This window comes from Cetorhinus maximus, chromosome 7, assembly GCF_964194155.1.
Source record: "Cetorhinus maximus chromosome 7, sCetMax3.hap1.1, whole genome shotgun sequence".
Lineage (NCBI taxonomy): Eukaryota > Metazoa > Chordata > Chondrichthyes > Lamniformes > Cetorhinidae > Cetorhinus > Cetorhinus maximus.
Genome location: NC_135885.1, coordinates 87511515 through 87536909, shown reverse-complemented (window position 1 = coordinate 87536909; position 25395 = coordinate 87511515). Strand labels below are relative to the sequence as shown.

Genomic DNA, 25395 nt, shown 5'->3' with positions numbered 1-25395 from the left:
GACAAGATGGCAGCTCTGTTGAATGACAGCGCCACTGGGGAGGTGATGACTGCTACCACTCGGCACCCATTCAAGGCCTAGTATCGTCACTGGACCCCAAGCCAGATGTGAGTGATGGTGGGAAGGGGTCACGGGGCAGGGGTTCAGCAGCAAGGGCAGAGGGTAGCTCTCAGTGGCTCCCCCATTCCTGATACCAGGTCCCTCGATCAGGCACTGAGTGCCTTTCAACAAGGGATGCCACCCCCATCGGGAGCCAGCAAGCAACTCCGAATGCATTTGCTTATCGTGCTCCTCGCATGGCGAGACCCCACCTGCTGCTGGGTTAATACTAGCAGTGGTGGAATGAGGCCCTGGGCAATTAATGCCCACTTAAGGGCCTCACTTGACGGCAGGGCGGGAATGCTGTCCATGGACCTTCTCGCCACAGACCTAACCGGGGTTGGAGGTGGGAAGGCAGCGGAGTCACCACTCATTACGCTCTCACCTGATTAAATGTAACCCCCTATCTCCCTCCTATTCAACTTGCCACAAGAGAGGGCACAAGTTTCTACCCATTGTGCTCCCAAAAACTTAACATTTTAAATGCAGATTGTAAAGTTTATTTGTTACTTCTGTACACACTGTAAATTGAGCTTCTCTGAGCTGCCTGACTAAAGCCAAGCATACAAATAAAAAGGCTGACTTTTAATAAATTATCCTCTTCCATGTTTCTAGCTACAGGATGAAATACTTTATTTTAAATAAAACTTTGGTGGGGTGGTTGTAGGGGAGGGTTGGAATTTTTAACTCAACTCACCTGGCAGGAATGGAGCAGAGGTGTTGTTAAAACAATGTTGTCCAATAGAAATCATTGACTAGCCATAGGTGTGGTAGAGGGGGCAAAGTTTTTTGCCAAATGCATTAAATTAAGTAAAAAACAACTTAGATGCACTCACACAATGCAGATAGATGCACTTCACATGTACATAATCAATTGTAAATATCTACTGCCAGAGAGTTATACAGCACAGAAACAGGCCCTTCAGCCGATTCAATAATCAAAGAAATGAAGCCCATCAATCAAAAAAACATTGAAACACTACTTATTGTCTTACCATTTTACAAACAAATGCACAGAAAGGTTAAAGTTCACATATATATGCCATAAGAATCTGAGTATTGTGTCGATTACTTATTTTTATATACAAATCAGAAATGGAATTCTCCACATCTGGATCCTGATTCATCACGTCTGAGATGTGGCTGACATGTTAGGCAACAGTACTTTAAAATGGAGGATAGAGATTTACCACCCCGTCCCTGCTGAAATCCCAGTGTCCACTATTTTAACTGCTATAGCTGCCTGCTGGAAGCATGCGAGCCATGTAAATTTATTCAAATTAATGTCCCATGGAACCCTGATTGGATTTTAACCGAGAACCTATGTGAAGAAACCACACCAGGTCAGCAGGGAAGTCAAAATCCACAAGGTGTGGATTGTACCCCACAAAAGGAATGCTGTCATCTCCCCTGTCCAGTTCTTCCTCACCATCTGCCCCCTCCTCCCACCAATTTTCTGTGAAACCTTCCCAGAACTTTCTCTCCTTGACCTAGCTGTTCGCAGTTAAGACTTCATTTGGTGCTGGCCATGGAGCCTTAGCCACTTGAACTACTGCTGCAAACTCTGGTAACCTGCCACTACCTGCCTTGTTTTAGGTGGACAGTTCACTGCAGCACGCCGATGAGGCCCAAGAGTTAAAGTAGCCCAGCCTTCAATTTTGGGCCTGATGAGTTTACTTTGCAATCACTGCCCACACTTAACAACTGGTTTGGAGAGGTTAGGAAAGAGCAATATGAGAGAGTAACTGAATTAAAACAGAAAATGTTGGAAATACTGAGCAGGACTGGCAGCATTAGGGGAGAGAGAAACCTGAGTTAATGGCTGGGATTTAACGCAGAGACAGTGGTCCCACCCATCGGCTGGAAAGTCGTGGACTAATCCTCCTTCACCAGCCCTGGAAGCCACAGCGCAATTTTGTGTGACTCAGACCAATCCTTGCCCGAAGTTATGTCTCCTGGCCCCCTGAGATAGGATGTCCCACTTCCAAGAGAGCGGGGGTCACTGCTGGGATGAGCCAGTCCCCGGTCAGGAGAAAAGATGGAGGCTGGAGAAGCAGATAAGTGTGGCGCATTTATTGGGGCCAGTCAGGCAGGCCCAGTGAGGGATGGGGGTTGTCAATGGAATGGCCAGGGGGGTAATCAAGAGGGGATGCACCTTTCCACTGGGGGGCCCTCCATAGGCCACAGGCTGCTCGAACAGGAGGGACCCCGACCTGCTCCCACAGCCAGGCCACCAGGGTATACCAACAGTTGCCTTTAAGTGGCTATCTGACCTCCTGCACCATTGGTAAGATTACTGCAGAGATAAGAAGGTGACAGACATGACGATCCTGACTGTCCCACCCAATTTTACTTCCCTGTAGATCCTGCCATGCCACTCCCAAGGAGGAGGTGGGGGTACATAAAATTTAATGTTTCAACTACTGTCCAGAAAAAAGAATAACAGCAGATGTTATTTAGATTAGTCAATAAGAAAAGGGAAGCATTCGTAAGGGCTAGAAGGCTGGGAACAGATGAAGCCCGTGGAGAATATAAAGAAAGTAGGAAGAAACTTAAGCAAGGAGTCAGGAGGACTAAAAGGGATTTAGAAAAGTCATTGGCAACCAGGATTAAGGAAAATCCCAAGGCCTTTTATACATATGTAAAAAGCAAGAGGGTAGCCAGGGAAAGGGTAGGCCCACTCAGGGACAGAGGTGGGAATCTGTGTGTGGAGCCAGAAGAAATGGGAGAGATACTAAATGAATACTTCTCATCAGTATTCACCAAAGAGAAGGACTTAGCGGTCGATTTGTCTAGGGAAGAGTGTGTAGATAGCCTGGATCATGTTGAGATCAAAAAAGAGGAGATGTTAGGTGTCTTGAAGAATATTAAGGTGGATAAGTCCCCAGGGCCAGATGGGATCTACCCCAGAGTACTGAGGGAGGCAAGGGAGGAGATTGCTGGGGCCTTGACAGAAATCTTTGTATCCTCACTCACTATGGGTGAGATGCCAGAGGACTGGAGAATGGCCAATGTTGCTCCATTGTTTAAGAAGGGTAGCAGGGATATTCCAGGAAATTACAGGCCGATGAGCCTTACGTCAGTGGTAGGGAAATCATTGGAGAAGATTCTTCGTGACAGGATTTACTACCATTTGGAAGCAAATGGGCATATTAGTGAGAGGCAGCATGGTTTTGTGAAGGGGAGGTCGTGTCTCACTAACTTGATTGAGTTTTTCGAGGAAGTGACAAAGATGATCGATGATGGAAGGGCAGTGGATGTTTTCTACACGGATTTCAGTAAGGCCTTTGACAAGGTCCCTCATGGCAGACTGGTACAGAAGGTAAAGTCGCACGGGATCAGAGGTGAGCTGGCAAGATGGATACAGAATTGGCTTGGTCATAGAAGACAGAGGGTAGCAGTGGAAGGGTGCTTTTCTGACTGCAGAGCTGTGACTAGTGGAGTTCCGCAGGGATCAGTGCTGGGACCTTTGCTGTTTGTAGTATATGTAAATGATTTGGAGGAAAATGTAACTGGGCTAATTAGTAAGTTTGCAGACGACACTAAGGTTGGAGGAGTTGCAGATAGTGAAGAGGATTGTCAAAGAATACAACGGGATATAGATTGGTTGGAGACTTGGACGGAGAAATGGCAGATGGAGTTTAATCTGGACAAATGCGAGGTAATGCATTTTGGAAGGTCTACTACAGGTAGGAATTATACAGTAAATAGCAGAACACATTAAGTGCATCGACGGGCAGAGGGATCTGGGTGTACAGGTCCACAGGTCACTGAAAGTGGCAATGCAGGTGGATAAGGTAGTCAGGAAGGCATATGGCATGATTGCCTTCATCGCTGGGAAGTCATTCTGCTGCTGTATAGAACCTTGGTTAGGCCACACTTAGAATATTGCGTGCAATTCTGGTCGCCATATTACCAGAAGGATATGGAGGCATTGGAGAGGGTGCTGAGGAGGTTTACCAGGATGCTGCCTGGTCTGGAGGTTATTAACTATGAGGAGAGGTTGGAGAAACTTGGATTGTTCTCACTAGAGCGACGGAGATTGAGGGGCGACTTGATAGATGTTTACAAAATTATGAGTGGCATGGACAGAGTAGATAGTCAGAAGCTTTTTCCCAGGGTGGAAGAGTCAATTACTAGGGGACATGGATTTAAGGTGAGAGGAGAAAACTTTAGAGGTGATGTACGGGGCAAGTTTTTTACGCAGAGGGTAGTGAGTGTCTGGAATTCGCTGCCAGAGGAGGTGGTGAAAGCAGGTACGATAGTGGTGTTTAAGAGGCAGCTTGACAAATACATGAATATGCAGTCATGCTTGAAAACTGAAGGCAGCGTTCTGCAAAACGGTCACCCAATCTGCCTATGCTTTCTCCAGTGCAGAGGAAGCCACATTGTGAGCAGCAAATACAGTAGACTACATTGAAAGAAGTACAAGTAAGTCGCTGTTTTACTTGGAAGGAGTGTTTGGAACCTTGGATGGAACGGGAAGAGGTAAAAGGACAGATTTGCATCTCCTGTGCTTGCATGGGAAGGTGCTGTGGGATTTGTGGTGCTGTTGGGGTATTTGGAGTGATTGAGGAGTGGACCAGGGTCTCGCAAAGGGAACGATCTCTTCAGAATGCTGAAAGGGGAGGGGAAGATGCGTTTGGTGGTGACACCACTCTGAATGTAGCAAAAATCGGAGTGAATGGTTTGTTGAATGTAGAGGCTGGTGGGGTACAAGGTGAGGACAAGTGGAACCGCATCATGATTCAGGGATGGGGGGGAAGTGATGAGGTGAGAAGTGTGGGAAATGCAATGGATGTAGACAAGGATCCTGTCAACCATAGTGGGTGTGGGGATTCCTGAGTTGAGGGAAAAGGAAGACATATTAGGAGCACTAGGTGGCTTTTGGTAATGCTGCTGTTTTTCCCACTTACACCTCCTCTCAACCCATTTCATTCTTCTTCGCCTGTCTCAATACCATCTTCTTTTGCCTTGCACATCATCCCTTTCATAATTTAATTTCTGCTGCCTTCCACTCTCCTTCATAGACCTTATCCCTTTTGTTCTTTCCTTCCCTCTCTCCCCTTTCCCTGCCTCTGTACTTCCCAAAACCTGTTACATCTCTGACATTTTCCAGTACTGATGAAAAGTCATTGATCTAAAGTGTTGGTCTAGATTTTAACCTGGAGGTGAATTCCACGTAAGGTGGGCGGTTGGGGGCAGAACTGTGATGTGGTCAGGAAACCTTGAAGATTGTGTTTCCTGAATGTCAGAAGCCAACTTTACAGGCCACTTGCACCTGCGAGAGCTGGTGGGTGTATTTGGGGAGTGAAAGAGATTGCTGGGGGTGGGGGGGTCCTTATCTCATTGGGGAGTTTTACCAATGGTAGGGGGTATCTAGATGATGGGGGGTGGGTGGTATCTGGATCCTGGGATGGGGTGTCAGATGGTGATCCAGGGGTGGGGCAGTGATGGTTTCCAATTATGGTTGATGGGGTCCAATAGCATTCAGTGGGGTTTGGTGGTGATCAGAGTGAGGAGCAGTTAGTGGTCAAGGAAAGCAGTTGGCAGTTGGGGGGAGCAGTTGGTGATCGGGGGGAGCAGATGATGGTGGGAGTGGGATCTGATAGGAACATAGGAAATAGGGCCAGGAGTAGGCCATTCGGCCCCTCAAGCCTGCTTCGCCATTCAACTACATCATGGCTGGTCTTTTACCTCAATGCCATTTTCCCGCATTATCCGCATATCCCTTGACATCTTTAATATCTAGAAATTTATTGAATTCTGTCTTGAATATACATAATGACTGAACCTCTGCAGCCCTCTGGGGTAGAGAATTCCAAAGATTCGCTGCCTTCTAAGTGAAGAAATTCCTCCTCATCTCAGTCCTAAATGGCCTACCCCTTATTTTGAGACTGTGTCCCCTGGTTCTGGATCCCTCAGCCCAGCTAAACATCCTTCCTGCATTTATCCTGTTGAGCCCTGTAAGAATTTTGTATGCTTCAATGAGATCACCCCACATTATTCTATAGAATACAGGCCCAGCCTCCTCAATTTCTCCTCATAGGACAATGCCACCATCCTAGGGATTAGTCTGGTGAACCTTCCTTGCAATCCCTCTATGGCAAGTATATCCTTCCTTAGGTAGGAGAGCAAAACTGTACACAATACTCCAGGTGCAGTCTAACCAAGGCTCCATACAACTGCAGCAAGACTTCTTTACCTCTGTACTGAAATCCTCTTGCAATAAAGACCAACATGCCATTTGCCTTCCTAATTGCTTGCTGCACCTGCATGTTAGCTTTCAGTGACTCATGAACAAGGGTGGGATTAAAGGCTCGAATATGTTTGAAGTTTGATGATTCATGAGTATTGCTGTCAGTTGTTCATTGTGTCATTATAGATAGAATGGGGCACTTTTTGTGTGCTGATATCCCTCTAACAATTCTGCAGCTCCTGAGCAGTTGTCAGTCTTCAGGGAGCTTGTGTGATACCGCCCGCCCCCATCCTCACTTGTCTCGGTGCCCACCCTTCCTCCTCCCCCACTGCTGAGCACTTTTCACGCTAGCCGGCAGTTAGTGGGCCAACCAGCTTGAAATCACTGTCGGGAGCCGACGGAGGGCGAGAGCGGATTTCACATCCTCTTCCAGTCCTGCCGATCGTGCTCCCGCGTCAAGCGTAATATTCAGGCCCTTGTAAACTTCAGCCAGATCAGGACTAGAGGGTACCAGCAAGTACAATTTCCTGCATAGCCTGTGGGATCGTGTGCTGAGGAATTTCAGAACCTTTAACTCTACCATTGGCTGGAATTTTATGGCCCCGTTGGGGCGGGGATAGGGCCATAAAATGTGGCAAGCCATCCTAAACTCCACTGACTTTGGCAGGAACGTAAAATCCCGCTGCTGTAATATTCCACCCGTTGCATTAGTGGAAGTGTACATGTACTTGAGTATTCAAGTCAAGACTCCTATCTGTTTAATTGCTTCAAATTTGTTTTTCCAGAACGATTACAAAAAATTATCTATGCAATGCAAAGATTTTGTTGTTGGACTTCTAGACTTGTGCCGGATTACCGAAGAAGTGGAAGCCATTTTGAATGGGACTGTGGAAACCAATTCTAGCAGCAACCAACACTTTCGACCGAGCCTTAGTCGACTAAGATTGGCCATTAAATGTGAGGTCAAAAAGGTATGAAGCATTGTAAAATTGTAATTTATTATGCTTCTAAAATATAAATTCCTAATTAATCACATTTTCTGTAAAATTGTGAATTTAATTTAACCTTATCTACCTTTTCCAGCAGAATGATAAGGTTTTGAATAATAATTTTGAATAGGCTCTTTTCAATGGTGAAGCAAGAACACTGTGGGCCACTAGCCCCAGCCAAAGACTGGGAAATATAAATGAACCTATAAAGCTTCAACATTTTAAAGCTTAAAGTACTAGTACTAGTACTAAAAGTACTAGTACTTTTACTTTTACTAGTACTTTTTTAAGGTTAATGTTACATTTTTGTTTCATCTGTTGAAACTAGTTTACTAATTGTTTTGTCCTATAGTGGAACTTTAACAAATGTACACCAAACACATGCTGTAAAATGTTCTACTACATGCGTGTAATAGATGAAGATTATTATCAGCTGCGGATGCAGGAGAGCAAAATTATTGAATAAGCTCATGTGCAATAACTTGAGATGCCAACACATGGTACTTTAGGTGACACACTGTATTTTATGTTTTTATGTTTAGATAGTGCAACTTGTTAATCAAAGAATAATATAAAAATTTAATGCAGCTTTAAATGTATTATTAGACCAGAATTTGCATCTGTGATGGCAGAGAAACTGTGAGCAGCTGTGCTGTCATCGCTGCGTAAATCTGACAGCAAATCCTGGCTCCTGCACATGCATAGTTAAATGTGGAGATCCAGAAGTTGCTGTCAGTGATACCCGGATCCTCCATAGGGTGTGTTGTTGCAGTGTTCACACACACAATCAGCACAGAATCAAGAATTTATTGTGAACTTCAATTTTTTACACAATATTCTCATGATAAAAAGTTAAGCCTTGATGAATGAGATGTAGTTGAGTTTTTAATGGTGTAAATTAGGTCATAATTACTGAAGATCAATCTTCTGATCCTGAATAAAACTAATTTTAAAAGTCCTCAGTGTCATCCCCTTCATTTCTTGATTTCCATAGATGTAAAAATTTCCATAGATGTTTAAAATAGTAGAAATTATTATTTTGTTTGTGATATCACTTTAATCCTATGTAGATGTCCCAATCATTTTACAAAGAGTGAAATAAAGAGAATTACAATCAGAGCTTTTTACTTCCTGGTTTGCTAACTGTTAGAATCACAGAGGACTGAATTTTTGCTCCCAGGTTGGAAGCACAGAGTTGGGACAATTCCCGGCTCCACAAACCCGACCCAGGAAAATGTGTCCCACAAGTTGCGATTTTTGGTCCATGGGTCGGGGGAGAAAGTTGGAGCTGTGGTGGGCGACCCTGGGAACAGTGTGGAGGCAGCACAGGGGCTGCCGGGTGTGGAGGCGGGCTGGGCGGAAATCCTGCCTCAGTGCTCTGGGACTTTATTAAAGATATCAAGAAATGAATAAAACAAAAAACAACCTTCCAGCCTTCATCCATCACACCCCTCACCCCCCAACATGCTCCTTATGCCCCATCCTTGCTAACCAATGCCACCTCACACACCCCACCCACTACCCCATGGCCGCTTATACCCTCCATACGAACATATGCCCCTCCAGCCACCCACCATGGCCCTTCATACCCTGCATACTAATCTATGCCCCCAACCACTCCCAATGGCCCTTTTTAGCCCCTAAACCAACTTATGCCCTCTGCCCACCCCAGGGCCCTTTAGAGCCCCTATGCCATCTTAATGCCAAGTCAAGCCAACCCATGCATCTCAACCCACCACCCTTTGCTCTTACACCTACCATGCCAACTCACCCAGTATCTGTCAAGGGCAGACCTCAGGACCCTGCTGAGATTAATGAAGTTCTTAAGTGTCTATTGATGAATTTCCTATTTTTAAAAAAAACTCTCATTGATAAAAACCCATTCACTGCATTTAACTTTCTTAAATCCCTTATGAAAACAAGCATTGGTACTCAGTCTCAGATCAATGAGTTTATAATCACTTAGATATGTCAATCAAATTATGAACTGATAGGCACCCGAGATGATAATAATAGTTTGTGAAATAGGTCATGCAGTACCAGTCCTGCAATAGTAACCCTCATTCTTAAGTCAATAGACATGGTGAAATAGCAAGCACTGATTTTTTTAACACTGCAGCCATTTTATTTTCTAATATTTAAAGCGAAGGACATTTAAATACTTTGACAGCTTGCAGTTCTTTTGAAAGTTTTTTTGACAGTTATTTTAATAGTTCTCTTGACACTTCCAATGAGCTTAACAGTTTAGATGAGATTATGCACTTTTTACGCACATTGATGTCTAATTTTAACACTGCGCTGCGCTCCCGATCGGGGCGCTGATCAGAGGCGCGCCTGTGCGTGCCCGCCATTCAACTTCACCCCTGATGGGGGGAAAATCCTGTCCATGCAGTTGCCTTCGTGAGCCACGGGCGTACAGTTTAGAACCCACCTCCATTCTCCCCTTGTGAAAAAAGCAGAGACTGGGTTCAGGGGATTCAGGATCTGGGTTACCGCCCCCATTTTCGCTAAGATGGAGAGCCTCTCCATGTGTGCAAAAATTCTGGCCAGATTGTTTACAACACAGAAAGGCGTCATTCGGCCTGTCATGTTGGCGCTGGCTCAATTCTTAAATCTGCTTGGCTGATGAGCCTCATTGTTGACTTCACTATTCTTGAATGCCAGAGACTCCCTGTAAATAATGGCAGAGCGAACTTAACATCATAATAGGGGAAATCAACACCATAGAGCTCGCTAAATCTTTGTGGGCAACTTTCCTTGAAGTCAGCTACAAGCATTATCCCTTTGGCACACTACAAAATCTGTGCCATTATTTGGTGTGCAGTCGTGTTGTACTGCTGTTATCTCTAAAATCAGTGCAACAATAGGATTAGTAAGAATCAATCAGATAATATTTAAGAAGTTATTTATCGTTATTTAATTGGACCAGTAAGCTGCCTGTTAGCATAACCATTGGTTGGGACATTCTGCGTCCACCGATACTCACAAAATTGCATCAAGGTCTTACGTAGAGCTTAGGGTCCTAATTTGCATATTCACCTATTTTGGCCTGTTCCAAAATTGCAGCAAGGAGGACATCAGAGGGAACAGGGTAATAAGTGATTCCCTAAAATTTTCAACTCCTACCACCCTGGACCCATTCCACTCAAAAAGAGGGAGAAAATAACCCCTACAATTCTAAGATCAAAACCTTTGACTAGATTTTATCATAGAGTTATAGAATGGTTACAACATAGAACAAGAACATTTTTCCTGTTGTGCTTGGACAGGTTTTCTGCAAGAGTAGCTCAGCTGGACCCATTACCTCACCCTTTCCCCATTGCCTTGCATTTCCTTTCTCATCTGGTGTTTATCCAATTCTCTTTTGAAAGCCATGATTGCATCTGCCTCCACCACGTACTCAGGCAGTGCGTTCCAGATACTAACCACTCCCTGTGTAAAAATGGTTTTTTCTTATGTGGCTGTTGGTCGTTTGCCATTCACCTTACATCAGTGTCCTATGGTTTTTGACCCCTTGCCAGTGGGAATTTCTCTCTTATCTACTCTGCCTAGTTCCCTCATAATTTTAAACACAGCTAGCAAATCTCCTCTCAACCTTCTCTTCTCTAAGCAGAATTACCCCAGCTTCTCCAAGATCCACATAACTGAAGTTCCCTCATCCCTGGAATTATTCACATAAATCTTTTCTGCACCCTCTCTAAAATCTTCATATCCTTCCTAAAATGCAGTGCCCAGAATTGTACTCAGTATTCCAGTTGAGGCCAAACCAATATTTTATAAAGGTTCATCATAATTTCCTTGCTGTTTTTTACTCCATGCCCCTATTGATAAAGCCTAGGAGCCCTTATACTTTATACTTTCTCAGCTTGCCTGGCCATTTTCAATGATTTATGCACATATAAGCCAGGATTTTCCAGTCGGCGATTTTGGGCGGGGCCCGCTCGCCAACGGGAAAATGATGCAGGATGATGTGGGAGGAACCCCCGAAGTCATCCCGGTCCCTTTAAATTTTCAGGAAGGCGGGCGGACAACGAAATCAGCTGTCCGCCTGCTGACCTGTCAATGGCCAATTAAGGCCATTGACAGGCTAATTAAGATTGTTAAAGACCTGCCCGTCCAACCTTAAGGCTGGTGGGCAGGCCAGGAGCCCCAGCGGGCTTCTGAAAAAACATGAAACCTCATCCACTGGCGGGATGAGGTTTCATGTCTGTTTTTAAAAAGTTTCATAAAGTTTATGTGTTTCTTATTAACATGTCCTATCGCGTGTGGCATTGTCACATGAGGGGGACATGTTAATAATTTTAATATTTTTCTATTTTTGGAGTTTTTTTACTTGTCAGTGATCTACCTGAGACAGCACTTGGTCTCAGGGAGCAATGTGCTCTTTCGCGCGCATGCATGAAAGAGTGCACTTTGATAGATGGGGAATCCCTCCCCCCCCCCTGCACAGGAAGCGCATAGCGCTTCCTGTCGGGCAGGCTGCTGGGCAGGCCTTAATTGGCCCACCCACTCAAAATGGCGGCGGGCCCTGTTTCGGCGGCAGAGTTCGGCTGCCCGCCCGCTGCCGAGCCGATGAGGCCCGCCCGCCATCCGAGGGCAAAATTCTGCCCATATTCTCAAGTCTTTGTTCCTGAACCCTATTTAGAATTGCACCCTTTAGGTGGAATTTAATCTTCGCGGTGATGGACCCGTCCATTGGCTCAAGAGCCAGTGGCAACCCTACTGCAGCCATTTCTGGGAGCCCCATTGGTATTAGGTCTCAAATGGGCCATTGGAGTTCACAGCTCCACTCGGGGCAATTTTGCACTGGATTTCCCGGTGTGCGGCAGATATCTCATCTCCAGGAGCTGCTGGCCAATTAGAGGCCAGCAGCTCTCCAGCACCAGCAGCAGCACTGGGAATGGTGGACGCTGCCGGTACTGCAGTAGGGCCTAGTAGAAGAATCCTTGCTGGAACCCCTGGACCAAGGTGAGCGGGGCAGAATTTTCAGAGCCAGTCAGGGAGGCGCAGCAAGGCAGGGTGGGGAGTGGGGATGGTGGCTGGTCATTGTCAAAGGCAGGGGTTGGATTCCTTCCATTGGGCTCAGGATACCCGAGAAGAAGGGAACTCTGCGCCTCCAATTACCAGGCTGAATGCATACCCGGCAGGGCATGGCCCCTGCCCACCACTGGCAGCAGGAAGAGACCCTTATGTGGCCACTTAAGGGCCTCAATTGGCCTCCAGGTGGGAAGACAATCCTCGACCCTTCCCACCCTGGACTTAATCAGGAAGAGTCAGGAAGGCAACAGGCTCTCCACCCCAGACCTTCATTCCCATAATACAGCCCCCACAGCTTGCAGCCCAACTCTGGGGTAGCATTAAATTTTTCAGTTTAGTATATCTTGCATCTCCTCGTTCTTCCTACCAAAGTATATCACTTGACACTTCTCTGCATTAAATTTCACCTGCTGCTTGTCCACCCATTCTACCAGCCTTTTGAAGTCACTACCCTCCTCTTACTTGCAAGCCTGTGTCATCCATAAATTTTGAAATTGTGCCCTGTACACCCAAGCCTAGGGCCAGAATTGTCCAGCATCCCCGTAGCAGGTTCCCCCAGGGCTGGGCCGGCAAGCCATTCAAATCTCCATTCAAATCGACGCAGCCAGAAGATCCCGGTGGCATGAGGGGCTGGAAAATTCCAATCTAGGTCATTGATATAAATCAAGAGAAACAACAGTCCTAGTACCAACCCCTACGGAATCCCACTGTTTGCCTTCCTCCAGTCTGAAAACCACCATTCATCTATACACAGTTTCCTATCATTCAGCCAACTTTGTATCCATGTTGCCGTTGTTCCTTTTATTCCATGGGCTTCAACTTCACTAGCAAGCCTATTATGTGGCACTTTATCAAACGCCTGGTGGAAATCAATTTACCTTTAACAAATCTGTGCTAATGTTCACTAATTGATTCACACTTGTCCAAGGTGATTGTTAATTTTGTCCTGGATTATCATTCCTAAAAGCTTTCCCATCACCGAGGTTAAACTGACTGGCCAGTAGTTCCTGGGTTTACCCTTACAACCTTTTATTGAACAAGGGTGTAATGTTTTCAATTCTCCAGTCCTATGGCACCACGCCTGTATCTAAGGAGGAGTGGAATATTATGGCCTGTACCTCTGCAGTTTCCTTGCTGGCTTCCCTCAGTGTCCTCAGTGCATTCTATCTGGTCTGGGTGACTAAATAACTCTTAAGTGCAGCCAGCCCTTCTAATACCTCCCTTTTATCAATTTTAAGCCTATCCAGTGTCTCATTTACCTGCTTTCACTATGACTCCTGTAACGTCTTCTTCCTTGGTAAAGACAAATGCAAAGTACTCTTTTAGCACTTCAGTCATGCCCCCCTGCCTCCATACATAGATCCCTTTTTTGGTCCATAATCAGCCCATGCCTCCTCTTACTTCCCTTTTATTATTTCTGTGCCTATAGAAGACTTCTGCCAGTCTCTTCACATGTTCCCTCTTTGCCTCTCTTATTTTCCTTTTCACTTTCCCTTTGAATTTTCTATATTCAACCTGGTTCTCATTTATTATCAACCTAACATCTGTCATGTACACCTTTTATCTGCTTCACTTTACTCCCCATCTCTTTCATCATCCAGGGAGCTCTGGCTTTGTTTGGTTTACCTTTCCCTCCCATGAGAATGTGCCTCGACTGTACCTGAGCTATCTCCTCTTCAAAGGCAGCCCATTGTTCTGTTACAGTTTTCCCTGCCATCTTTGATTCTAATTTACCTGGGCTAGACCTGTTCTCTCCCGACTGAAATTTATCCTCCTCCAAATAAATATTTTTACTCTAGATTGCTCCTTGTTTATTCCATAGCCAACTTAAATCTTATAATACCGTGATTACTCTTTCCATAAATGTTTCCCTACTGACAATTGATCCACTCGACCTATCTCTTTCCCCAGAATCAAATCCAGCAATGTCTCCTTCCTTAGCAAAAATAAAAATATCTGGAAAAACTCAGCAGGTCTGGCAACATCTGCGGAGAGGAACACAGTTAACATTTCGTACTCGAAACGTTAACTGTGTTCCTTTCCGTAGATGCTGCCTGACCTGCTGAGTTTTTCCAGGTATTTTTATTTTTGTTTTGGATTTCCAGCATCCACAGTTTTTTGCTTTTATCCTATGTCTCCTTCCTTGTTTGGCTGGAAATATACTACTCAAGAACATTCTCCTGAACCTCATTTCAAAAATACTTTCCCCTCACGGCCCTCTAGATTTACTTTATTTTACTTTCCCAGTTAAGTTAGTTAAAGTGCCCCATTACCACAACTGTGTAGCTTTTCCACCTCTCAATTTCCATGCAAATTCCACTGCATCTTTCCTACCAGTTGGTATCCTAGAGAATGCACCCAGTAGTGTAATGGTGTCTCTCTTGTTTCTTAACTCTAACCAAATAGATTCTGTTTTTGGCTTGTCTAGAACATACTCTCTCTCAAGCTCCTCTCTGTTACTCTAGATTCACTCTAATCAATATTGCCTGCCTTCCTCCTTTCTTTCCTTCCCTAACTTTCTTGAACAACTCATTTCCAGGAATATTTAATACACATTTCTTCCCTTTTTGAGCCAAGTCTCTTATCTCTACAACATCATATTTCCATGAGGTTATCTGTGCCTGCAGCTTACCAGCCTTATTTACCAAGCTCTGTGCATTAACATATATGTGCTGTAAACCAAATTCAATCCTCAGTGCGTTCCCTCTTACTCTGATGCCACCTAACACCTTACCATTTCTTACTGTAGTGTTCTCTGCCTCTCACAGCCCTTTGTGCATTTTTTTTATCCTTTCTAATGCCACACCCTTGTTTCCATCCCCCTCCCAAGTCACTTTAAACCATCCCCAACAGCATTACTGTACCACCAGATGAAGACATTGGTCTAGGCCCTGTGGAGGTGGAACCCATCTGGCCTGTATAGGCCCCATCTTCACTAGAACTGGCTCCAATATCTCAGAAATCTAAAACCCTCCTTCCTGCACCATCTCTCCAGCCATGCATTCATCTATTCTATTCTCACTAACACATGGCACTGGGAGTAGTCTGGAACTTACTACCTTTGAGGTCCTGCTTGCTAGTCTTTTTTCTAACTCCACAAAATCTATTGCAGAACCTCATCCCTCTCTCTACCTATGCTGTTGGTACCAACTGTCAGCTGCTTACCCTCTCCGCTCAGATTTTTTTGCAGTTGCTCAGTGCCATTCTGGACCCTGCGAGCAGGGAGGCAACATACCACCCGGAGATCATATCTGGAGCCACAGAGATGCCTGTTTTCCTCCTTGCTATAGAATCCCCTATCACACTGCCTTTTCCAATCTTCTTTCTGTACACCTGTACACCTAAGTCACCTGTGGTGCCATGGAGTTGATTCTGGCTACCGTCTCCAGAGGAACCATTACTCTCACCAATATTCCAGTTCAAGAGCAAGATGCACTCATAAGATCCCTGTACTACTTACCTTGTCCTCCTTGACTACCTGATGGTCATCCATTTCCTTTCTACCGCAACACCCTTAAGCTGTGGGGTGATCATATCCAGGTGTGCTGTCCATTTAGTTTTCAGCCTCCTGAATGCCTTTGGGTGACACCAACTATTGCTCAAACTCCAAAGTCCAGAGTTCAGGCTGCTCTAGCTGATGACAATTCCTGCACATATGGTTGTCCAAGACATGAAAAGCATCCTAGAGTTCCCACATGGAACTGGATGTGCACTCCACGGCACTGAGGTGTCCTGCCATTCCTCTATTTATTAGATTAATTAAACATAACAAAAATAAAGTAAAAGACACATAAAAAAGACACCAGCTATTCACCAATCTGTACTTTCCCATGAGCTGATGTTACTTTTAGTTATTTTTACCTCTCCTCCCTACACTCTGCTTTATTGCTCTGCCCCCAAACTCCTTACTTCTGGGCTCCCTGAATTTGTTAAAGAAATGAAGAAAATTACTTCCTGTTTAGTTATGTGATTTACTCACCCTTAGAGCTCCACCTGCGTACAGCTTTGACATCAATTTTGGCAGTGGCCTGGGTTTTCTGTTCTTCTCACATGGGAGAAGGAGTGGAAGTGAGGGTGAAATCTGGATGGGACCACACACTCTGGAGTCATGGCCCAGGATACATCAGTGCAGTTTTCCATGTCAGTGAAGGGCCAATTTCTCAGGGATGCCATCATTTGCTGTGACTTCTGGTTTCTCCCTGCCATTTTGTGTGCCAAATAGAGTGCTTACAGACATTCAGCATTGAATGATAAATGTAGCTGTGCTATTGTTTGCATTGTTTGTGATTATGTCTATTGTACATTTTTCTACATTTCACTTATACCAAGTCCATATCTATTACCTGCAGGAATAAGTAGTAGCATATTAACTGTAAAGGATCAATCATTCTTTTTTCTGACCCGCCAACCTCTTTATCACATGCCTCTCTGGGACTGACTGAAAGCCAATCATTTATGACTTTGTATTTAGGAATCTCCTTATTTCTGGCTGAAATGGAGGGTTAGAAGGAGCTGAATCAGATTATGGCTGCAATTGCACAGGCATGTCACTGTGTTTTGGATATAAATATAAAGTAGTTCACCAAAAGCAGTTTGGAATTCGTTGGAACTGCGAGCCGTTCAGTGGTTAGATTTTGAAAATTTGATCTTGTTTTTTGTTAAAGTTACAGAAACATATTGTAAAGAAGGTTGTACATTTGAAATAAACTCACCTTCAAAATATCTAAACAAGCTTCTGAATTTAAATTAAAATACTTTAATGATGAACACTCAAATTTTAGTGATTTTTTGATTACATCATTAATAAGTTTATCACCTTCATTTGTTTGATGAAAAAGAGAAATATTGCATTAGAAATGCATCATATTTAAAATAATTTATATTATTTATTTTTTAAGTTTGTAGCTCATCCAAACTGCCAACAGCAGCTTCTATCTATCTGGTATGAAAACCTCTCAGGATTACGTCAGCAGTCAATAACAATCAAGTTTCTGGTAGTGCTTGCTGTAGCCATTGGCCTACCGTTCCTGGCCTTGTGTTATTGGATTGCTCCCTGCAGCAAGGTTGGTTGGTTTCAACTTTTAAAACTCTTCTCAGATCATGGAGGCAAACCCAGTTAATCGAATGCAAAGATTCTAGTTTTACTGCCAATGGAATAAGTTGTGTTGTGGGTGTATAACAAGAGTGTGATCCTATCCCCTTTCCACCTAGCTGATGATTGAATAGCGCATTTTCTGTCTATAGCTCCAGCTGGCATCCACTGCTGCTTAAATTTAATATTTCCCTTACACCAGTGTTTTTCTTATTAAATATTCGAGTATCTGCAAATGTATTTCTTAGGAGGCAATTCAATTTTACTTGTTGGTCACATTAATGAGAGGCAATTACTGCAGTGCTCATTTATTGGTTTTACCTAGTCTTCTTTAATTGTTCCACATATTCAGTCTTCTACCATCAGTACATGAAAAAAGAACAAGCTTGCATTGTTGCCTGCGGTGTTTTGCTATTGTACAAGCAGGCATCAACTCAGGTTTTGCTGGCTCAAACATAACTTCCAATTATTGTGAGCTGCAAGCTGTGTTTGATTGATTGGGTCTAATGTCTGTGGCTTTTTCTCAACTCCAATTTGTATTTGGAAGGGAATATCTCAAATTATTTCATACCTTCATTCAAATCATAAATTACGGTTATAAATTAATGCTACAATAAAATGGAAAAGTGGATATAGGTCAGACTATAAAGAAAATGTCACTCTGCAAGGACACCCATGAAGGTCAGTAAAAGAGAGTGAGTCTGGCACAAAATGAGAGCTTGTAAAAACAGAATTGCTTATAAAAATGAAAAGCTTTGCAGGGGTTAGTGAGTAAAATTAAACCCGATGATACATAATCACAATGGCAAATGTTTCTTTGGAATCTCAAGATTTGTTTTATTAAGATTTTCAGGTTTTCTTTTAAGGTTTTTACTAAGGTGAACAATGCTGTGAACTGTAAACTTGTTTTGTGGTGTTACAGCTGGGGAAAATCTTGCGAGCACCATTTATGAAATTTGTCGCACATGGAGCTTCTTTCACTGTTTTTCTTGGCCTACTAATTATGAATGCAGCTGACAGATTTGAAGGCACCAAGCTCCTGCCAAATGAGTCAACTACAGATCATCCCAGACAGCTGTTCAGAATGAAAACAACTGGCTTCACATGGATGGAACTTTTAATTGTTTCCTGGGTAATAGGTAGGGATTTGTTTTGATTTTCATCACATTGCAACAGAACCTAGCACGTTGAACCTTTATTAACAAAGAATTTCAATACAAGTTGGCCAACGTAAGCCAGCAAGGCAATTTTCTACTGGGGATGTAGGTGATGTAGATTGAACAACAGCTTTCACGGCATCATTTTCACTGTAACAGAAGAGTCTGCATTATCAGGCGTATCTGCTTAGCTGGCTTCAGCTCTCAAAAAGTATTATTTTGTTATTAAGAAATCTATGTTAGGGGTTAACAGCTGTCATGTAGGACGCCACCAATACTTACAAGAGTAGGAAAGCAGGTGAGGACAATTAACAACAATGACTGCACTTATATACTGTTTTTTAAAATAGGAAAAAGGCCAACAGTGTTTCATGGAATTGTTTCAGACAAAAATTGATACCAAGCCATCGAAGAAATGAGATGAGGTTTTCAAAGAACTGGTTTAATGTAGGGTCTTAAAGGAGGAGAAAGAGCTGAAGAGCAAGGAGGGAGGAAATCACAGAGCATATAGCCTAGCCAAGGTGAAAACAGAGTATAAAAGCGAGGACATTATGATAAACCTGTATACAACACTGGTTCAGCCTCGACTGGAGTATTATATCCAGTTCTGGGCACCACACTTTAGGAATGATGTGAAGGCATTAGAGACAGTGCAGATAAGATTCACATGAATGGTTCCAGGGATGAGGAACTTCAGTTACATAGATTGGACAAGTTGGGAGTGTTCTTCTTGGAGAAGAGGAGGTTGAGAAAAAATTTGATAGAGGTATTCAAAATCATGAGGGGACTGGACACAGTAGATAGGGAGAAACCATTCCCAGTGGTGGAAGGATCAAGAACTAGAGGACACTCATTTAAGGTAATTGGCAAAAGATGTAATGGTGACATGAGGAAATTTTTTTTTACGCAGTAAGTGGTTAGGATCTGGAATGCACTCCCTGAGAGTGTGGTGGAGGCAGATTCAATCATAGCATTCAAAAGGCAATTAGTTCGTTATCTGAAAAGGAAAAATTTGCAGGGCTACGGGGAAAAGTTGGGGGAGTGGCACTAGATGAATTGCTCTTGCATATAGCCAAAATGGACATGATGGGCAGAATAGTCTCATTCTATGTTGTAACCATTCCATGTCCACTGGACAATTAACAGGAGGCCACAACTGGAGAAACCCGGAGTTCTTGGAGGGTTGTATGCCTGAAGGTGGCCACAGAGATGGAGAGGGATAAGAAAATAGAGAAATTTAACTAGGAGAATAAGAGCTTCAAATTTGGAACGTCTGGGAACGTCTGTCAATGTAGATTAATGAGGACAGGGATGATGGATGGGTGGTGCAGGTATGGACAGAGTTTATATGAGTTGAAGTTTATGGAGGATATTAGGAGGGCCTGGAGATCTTTTGAATTGTAAGTCTGAAGAAGCCAAAGACACGAATGAGTATTTCATGACCACAGACGATCTGAGATAGGAGTGCAGATGGGCTTTGTTGCAAAGTTGGCAATCTTTGTGATGGAAAGGATATGAACTTGGAGGCTCTTTTCAGCAAAAAAAAAATCACCTCACGATGATCCTTTCCTTGAAGCTCCCACCACCATAGATGCTAGTGTACAACCAACTCAACTTAATGCACTGGAGTCACCAAAGGCAATTGGCCCTGATAACATCCCAGCTGTCGTGTTGACCAGCAAAAATAGCTACTCTTTAGCTAAGTGATTCCAATGTCAGCCTGACTTTATTACTGAGTATTCCACCATCCACATATTGAGGGGTGTGGGTGGAAGATTATTACTGACCGGAAACTTAACTGCACCAAGCAGACCAAAACAATAGCTACTACAGCAGGTTTGAAATTTCCTCACCAACTACAGGTCACGGGTCAGGAGTGTGAATTAAATACTCGTTATTCACTTGGTTGAATGTAGCCACGTCACACATGAAACTCAACGCTATGCACTATATGGTTGATTGGTGTCCCTGGAATCAATATTCACTCTCTTCATGACCAAAGCACAGTCACTGTAGTATGTACTGAGTTTGCTCCATATTTCCAGTTCCAGTATCCTAACATCAGCCGAATTTTCAAAGTCCCTAATGTATTGTTTCTTTTCTAACTGGCGAATTATTCCAACATTTATTACTCTTTAAGTAAAGTTCTTTTGAATTAATTTTAAGTTTATTTTTCATTAATCTAAATGCAGCTATGCTGGGAAGCAGTGGTATTTTTTCCTAAAGGGCTGGAGATTTTGGAATAACTAATATACCTAACTATAATGGTTGTTCTAGGCCCAGCTGCTTCGTCAATAACCTTCCCTCCGTCATTAGGTCAGGAATGGCTGATTTGGCTGAACACTGGCATCTATGATGTTGATTCACTGATGATTGCACAATATTAAGCACCATTTGCAACACCTCAGATACTGAAGCATACCTTGTATATGCAGCAAGACGTGAACAACATTCAGGCTTGGGCTGACAAGTCAAAAGTAACATTTGTGCCACACAAGTGCCAGCAATGACCATCACCATCGAGAGAGAATCTAACCATCGCCCCCTGACATTCAATGCCATCACTGAATTCCCCACTATCAACATCCTGGGGGTTACCATTGACCAGAAACTGAACTGGACTAGCCATATAAATACTGTGGCTACAAGAGCAGGTCAGAGACTGGGAATTCTGTAGCAAGCAATCTGACTTCCCAAAGCCTGTCCACCATCTACAAGGCACAAGTCAGGAGTTTGATGGAATGCTGTCCACTTGCCTAGATGAGTGCAGCTTCCACAACACTTAAGAAGCTCAACACCATCTAGGGCAAAGCAGGCCAGTTGATTGGCACCCTATCTACCACCTCAAACATTCACTTCCCCAACCACTGACGCACAGTGGTAGCAGTGTTTACCATCTATAAGATGCACTGCAGCAACTCACCAAGGCTTCTTCAACAGCGCTTTCAAGTATCTGACCTCTATCACCTGGAAGGACAAGGGCAGCAGATGCATGGGAACATCACCACCTGCAATTCCCCCTCCAACCCACACACCGTCCAGATCTAAAACTTTCTTGCCATTCTTTCACTTTCGATGGGTCAAAATCCTGGAACTCAGGGATTGGCAACTAAATGCTGGCCTAACCAATGACTCCCATATCCTGTGAAAGAATTTAAAAAAAACTTTAAGTACTTATTGCTCCTTACAAACATCTGGGTCCTTGTGCCAAAATTGGGAGAGCTGTCTCAGACTAGTTAAGCAACAGTCTGACATAATCATATTCACAAACATACATTACGGATCATGTCCCAGACACCACCATCACCATCCCTGGTTACGTTTTGTCCCACCAGCAGGACAGACCTAGCAGAGGTGGTGTCACAGTGGGATTCAGTCGGGGGGGAGTTGCCCTGGGAGTCCCCAACATTGACTCCAGACAACATGGCATGGCATCAGGTCAAACAGTGACAAGGAAACCTCCTGCTGATTATCATGTACAGTCCCCCCAACACCCCCATGTCCCACAGCTGATGAATCAGTACTCCCCCATGTTGAACACTACTTGGAGGAAGCACTGAGGGTGGAAAGGGCCCAGAATGTACTCTGGGTGCGGGACTTCAATGACCACCGCCAAAAGTGGCTCAGTAGCACCACTACTGACCGAGCTAGCTGAGTCCTAAAGGACAAAGCTGCTAGACTGGGTCTGTGGCAGATGGTGAGGGAACCAACAAGAGGGAAAATTCTGCTTGACCTCACCCTCATCAACCTGCCTGCTGCAGATGTATCTACCCATGACAGTATTGGTAGGAGTGACCACCACACAATCCTTGTGGAGACAAAGTCCCATCTTCACATTGAGGACACCCTCCATCATGTTGTGTGGTACTACCACTGTGCTAGATGGGATAGATTTTGAATAGATCCAGTAGCTCAAATCTGGGCATCCATGAGGCGCTGAGAGCCATCAGCAGCAACAGAATTGTATTCAACCACAATCTGTAACCTCATGGCCTGGCATATTCCCCACTCTACCATTACCATTAAGCCAGGGGATCAATCCTGGTTCAATGAAGAGTGCAGGAGGGCATGCCAGGAGCAGCACCAAGCATAATAACATACCAAAAATGAGGTATCAACCTTGTGAAGCTACAACACAGGACTGCTTGCATGACAAACAGCAAAAGCAGTATGCAATAGACAGAGCTGAGCAATCCCATAACCAACGGATCAGGACTAAGCTCTGCAGTCCTGCCACATCCAGTCGTGAATGGTGGTGGATGATTAAACAACTAAAAGGAGGAGGAGGCTCCACAAATATCCCCAACCTTAATGATGGGGGAGCCCAGCAAAAGGAAAACCTGTAGCATTTGCAACCATCATCAGCCAGAAGTACCAAGTGGATGATCCATCTTGGCCTGCTCCTGAGCTCCCCAACATTACGACTTCCTACGAATTAGTGTTCAGCTAATTAGATTCACTCCACATGAAATCAAGGAATGGCTGAAGGCCGTGAATAATGCAAAGGCTATGGCTGACAACATTCCAGCAATAGTACTGAAGACTTGTGCTCCAGAACTAGCTGCACCCCTAGCCAAGCTGTTCCAGTACTGCTACAACACTGGCATCTACCTGGCAATGTGGAAAATTTTATGTCCTGTCCACAAAAAGCAGGACAAATCCAACTTGGCCTATTACCACCCATGAGTCTACTCTTGATCAGCAGTAAAGTAATGGGAGGTGCTGTGAAAAATGCTATCAGCAGCACTTACACACCAATAACTTGCTCACTGATGCTCGGTTTGTGTTCTGCCAGGGCCACTCAGCTCCAGACCTCATTGGTCCAAACATGGACAAAGGAGCCGAATTCAAGAGGTGAGGTGAATGTGATTGCCCTTGACATCAAGGCAGCATTTGACTGAGTGTGGTATCAAGGACCCCTAGCAAAACTGGAGTCAATGAGAATCAGGGGGAGAACTCTTCACTGGTTGGAGTCATACCTAGTACAAAGGAAGATGATTGTGGCTGTTGGTGGTCAATCATCTCAGTTCCAGAACATCACATCATCATCAGGGTAGTGTCCTAGGCTCAGCCATCTTCAGCTGCTTTATCAATGACCATCCCCCCATGATAAGGTCAGACATAAAGATGTTCACTGACGATTGCACGAAGTTCAGCACCATTCGCAACCCTTCAGCAGCCCATGTCCATATGTAGCAAGACCTGGATAATATTCAGGTTTGGGCTGATAAGTGGCAAGTTACATCTGTACCACACAAGTGCCAGGCATTGTCCATCTCCACCAAGTGTCATGGTCCCAGCTGAGGTTATCCCTGGACAAGCCTGATCTCAGACTGGAACCCAGCTTGATAGATCCTAACTTTTATTTGTTTGTTTAAATACATGGAGAATGGCTACTGAACAGAGTCAGAGAAGTCAGCTAATGAACTTTTAACAAAAGATTAAAACATTTATTTAACAAGAAAAGATGAACTGTATTACAATACTCCTTCACCCACAACTATACCTTTACAGATATATACAGATTTTTAAGGATAACACAAGTTACAAAAGCTATCTTATACATTAATGTTCACAGTAAGTATACAGTCTATATAAACCTATGGTGACCTGTGGTCAGACACACCACACTCTGAAACCAAGTGACAGATGCCACCTCAATCAGATGCTATGGATCTCTCATCAACTTCCCCCAGATGTTTGTTTTACTGGGAGCCGATTGGCCTCACTGAACTCCATCTTTCACACAAGAGTTTTCAATCTCCGCTCTCCAAGACCTTGCCTTGGAATCTTCTCCCAACCAACGCTTTCTCTCAGGTGCCTTCCGCAATGGTTCACCTCCAGGGTTTTGAACTCTCCTTCCGATGTTCCTCTCTCCTGGGTCACCATGTGCATTCAAGCTTTCTTCCACACACTCTCTCGTTGACTCAGCCTATAACAGTACCACAGCTTCACATGCCCATAGCAAAGAGTTACAGACCTTCAATTATCTCTTTGGACCTTCTTGAATCTTGCAAGCTTCTCTCGCTTTAAATCTTCTTTCTGCAGCTTTTGCCTCTTTAAATCTGAAGCTTGGAGCCTTTCTCTCTGCCCCTCACTCTTCACTTCACTTAACAGGACCTTTTCCAGGTTCCTGTCCTTTCTTTGACTAGAAGGTCTGCTTGGGGCTTTCCCTTGTTGCACTCCGCAGGATTTTGGGGTCTTTTCTTTAGCTTGGGAATGGCTATCTGTCCCCTTTTGCTCCAGTCTCTCCTGACAGTTACTTTCAAAACCAACTGAACTCAAACAGCTTCCAAAATCAAAATTGCTGTTTCTCTTCTTCGGTGTGTATATCTGTGGAAGGGACCTACCTCTCTAGACCCCTGTTGCTAGGTAACAGCCCAATTCTTCTACACTTGTTTGTTTACCTTGGCTGCAACAGTCGTAAGAAATCTCATTAGAAATGCAGGGACCTTTTTAAAATGAAACTAAAACTCAATTTGACCTTTCTTAACACACAGATACAGAAATACAAATCAGACTTAAACTTTAAAGCTAAAACTCATTTATAACATCTACAAATACCGATATAACTCATTAAACTATCTCTATTTCTTAACTCAAGAGAGAATCTAACCATCGCCCCTTGACATTCAATGGCATTAGAGGCTGGGAATTCTGAACTGGACTAGCCATATAAATACTGTGGCTACAAGAACAAGTCAGAGGCTATGAATTCTATGGTGACTAACTCACCTTCTGACTCCCAAAGCCCGTCCACCATCTATGAGGCTCAAGTCAGGTGTGTGATGGAATACTCTCCACTTGCCTGGATGGGTACAG

General features: G+C 44.0%; 1 protein-coding gene across 2 annotated transcripts in view; it reads left to right on the top strand.

Moving 5' to 3' along the window:
• Positions 1–25395, top strand: part of LOC144682920 (short transient receptor potential channel 6-like) — a 223598-nt gene that overhangs the window by 78648 nt on the left and 119555 nt on the right. For both annotated transcript variants that reach the window (XM_078545816.1, XM_078545815.1), the window contains exons 3-5: positions 7084–7269; positions 17223–17387; positions 18339–18555. In XM_078545816.1, coding sequence (XP_078401942.1) covers positions 7084–7269; positions 17223–17387; positions 18339–18555 — 568 coding nt within the window. The remainder of the gene's footprint in view (positions 1–7083; positions 7270–17222; positions 17388–18338; positions 18556–25395) is intronic.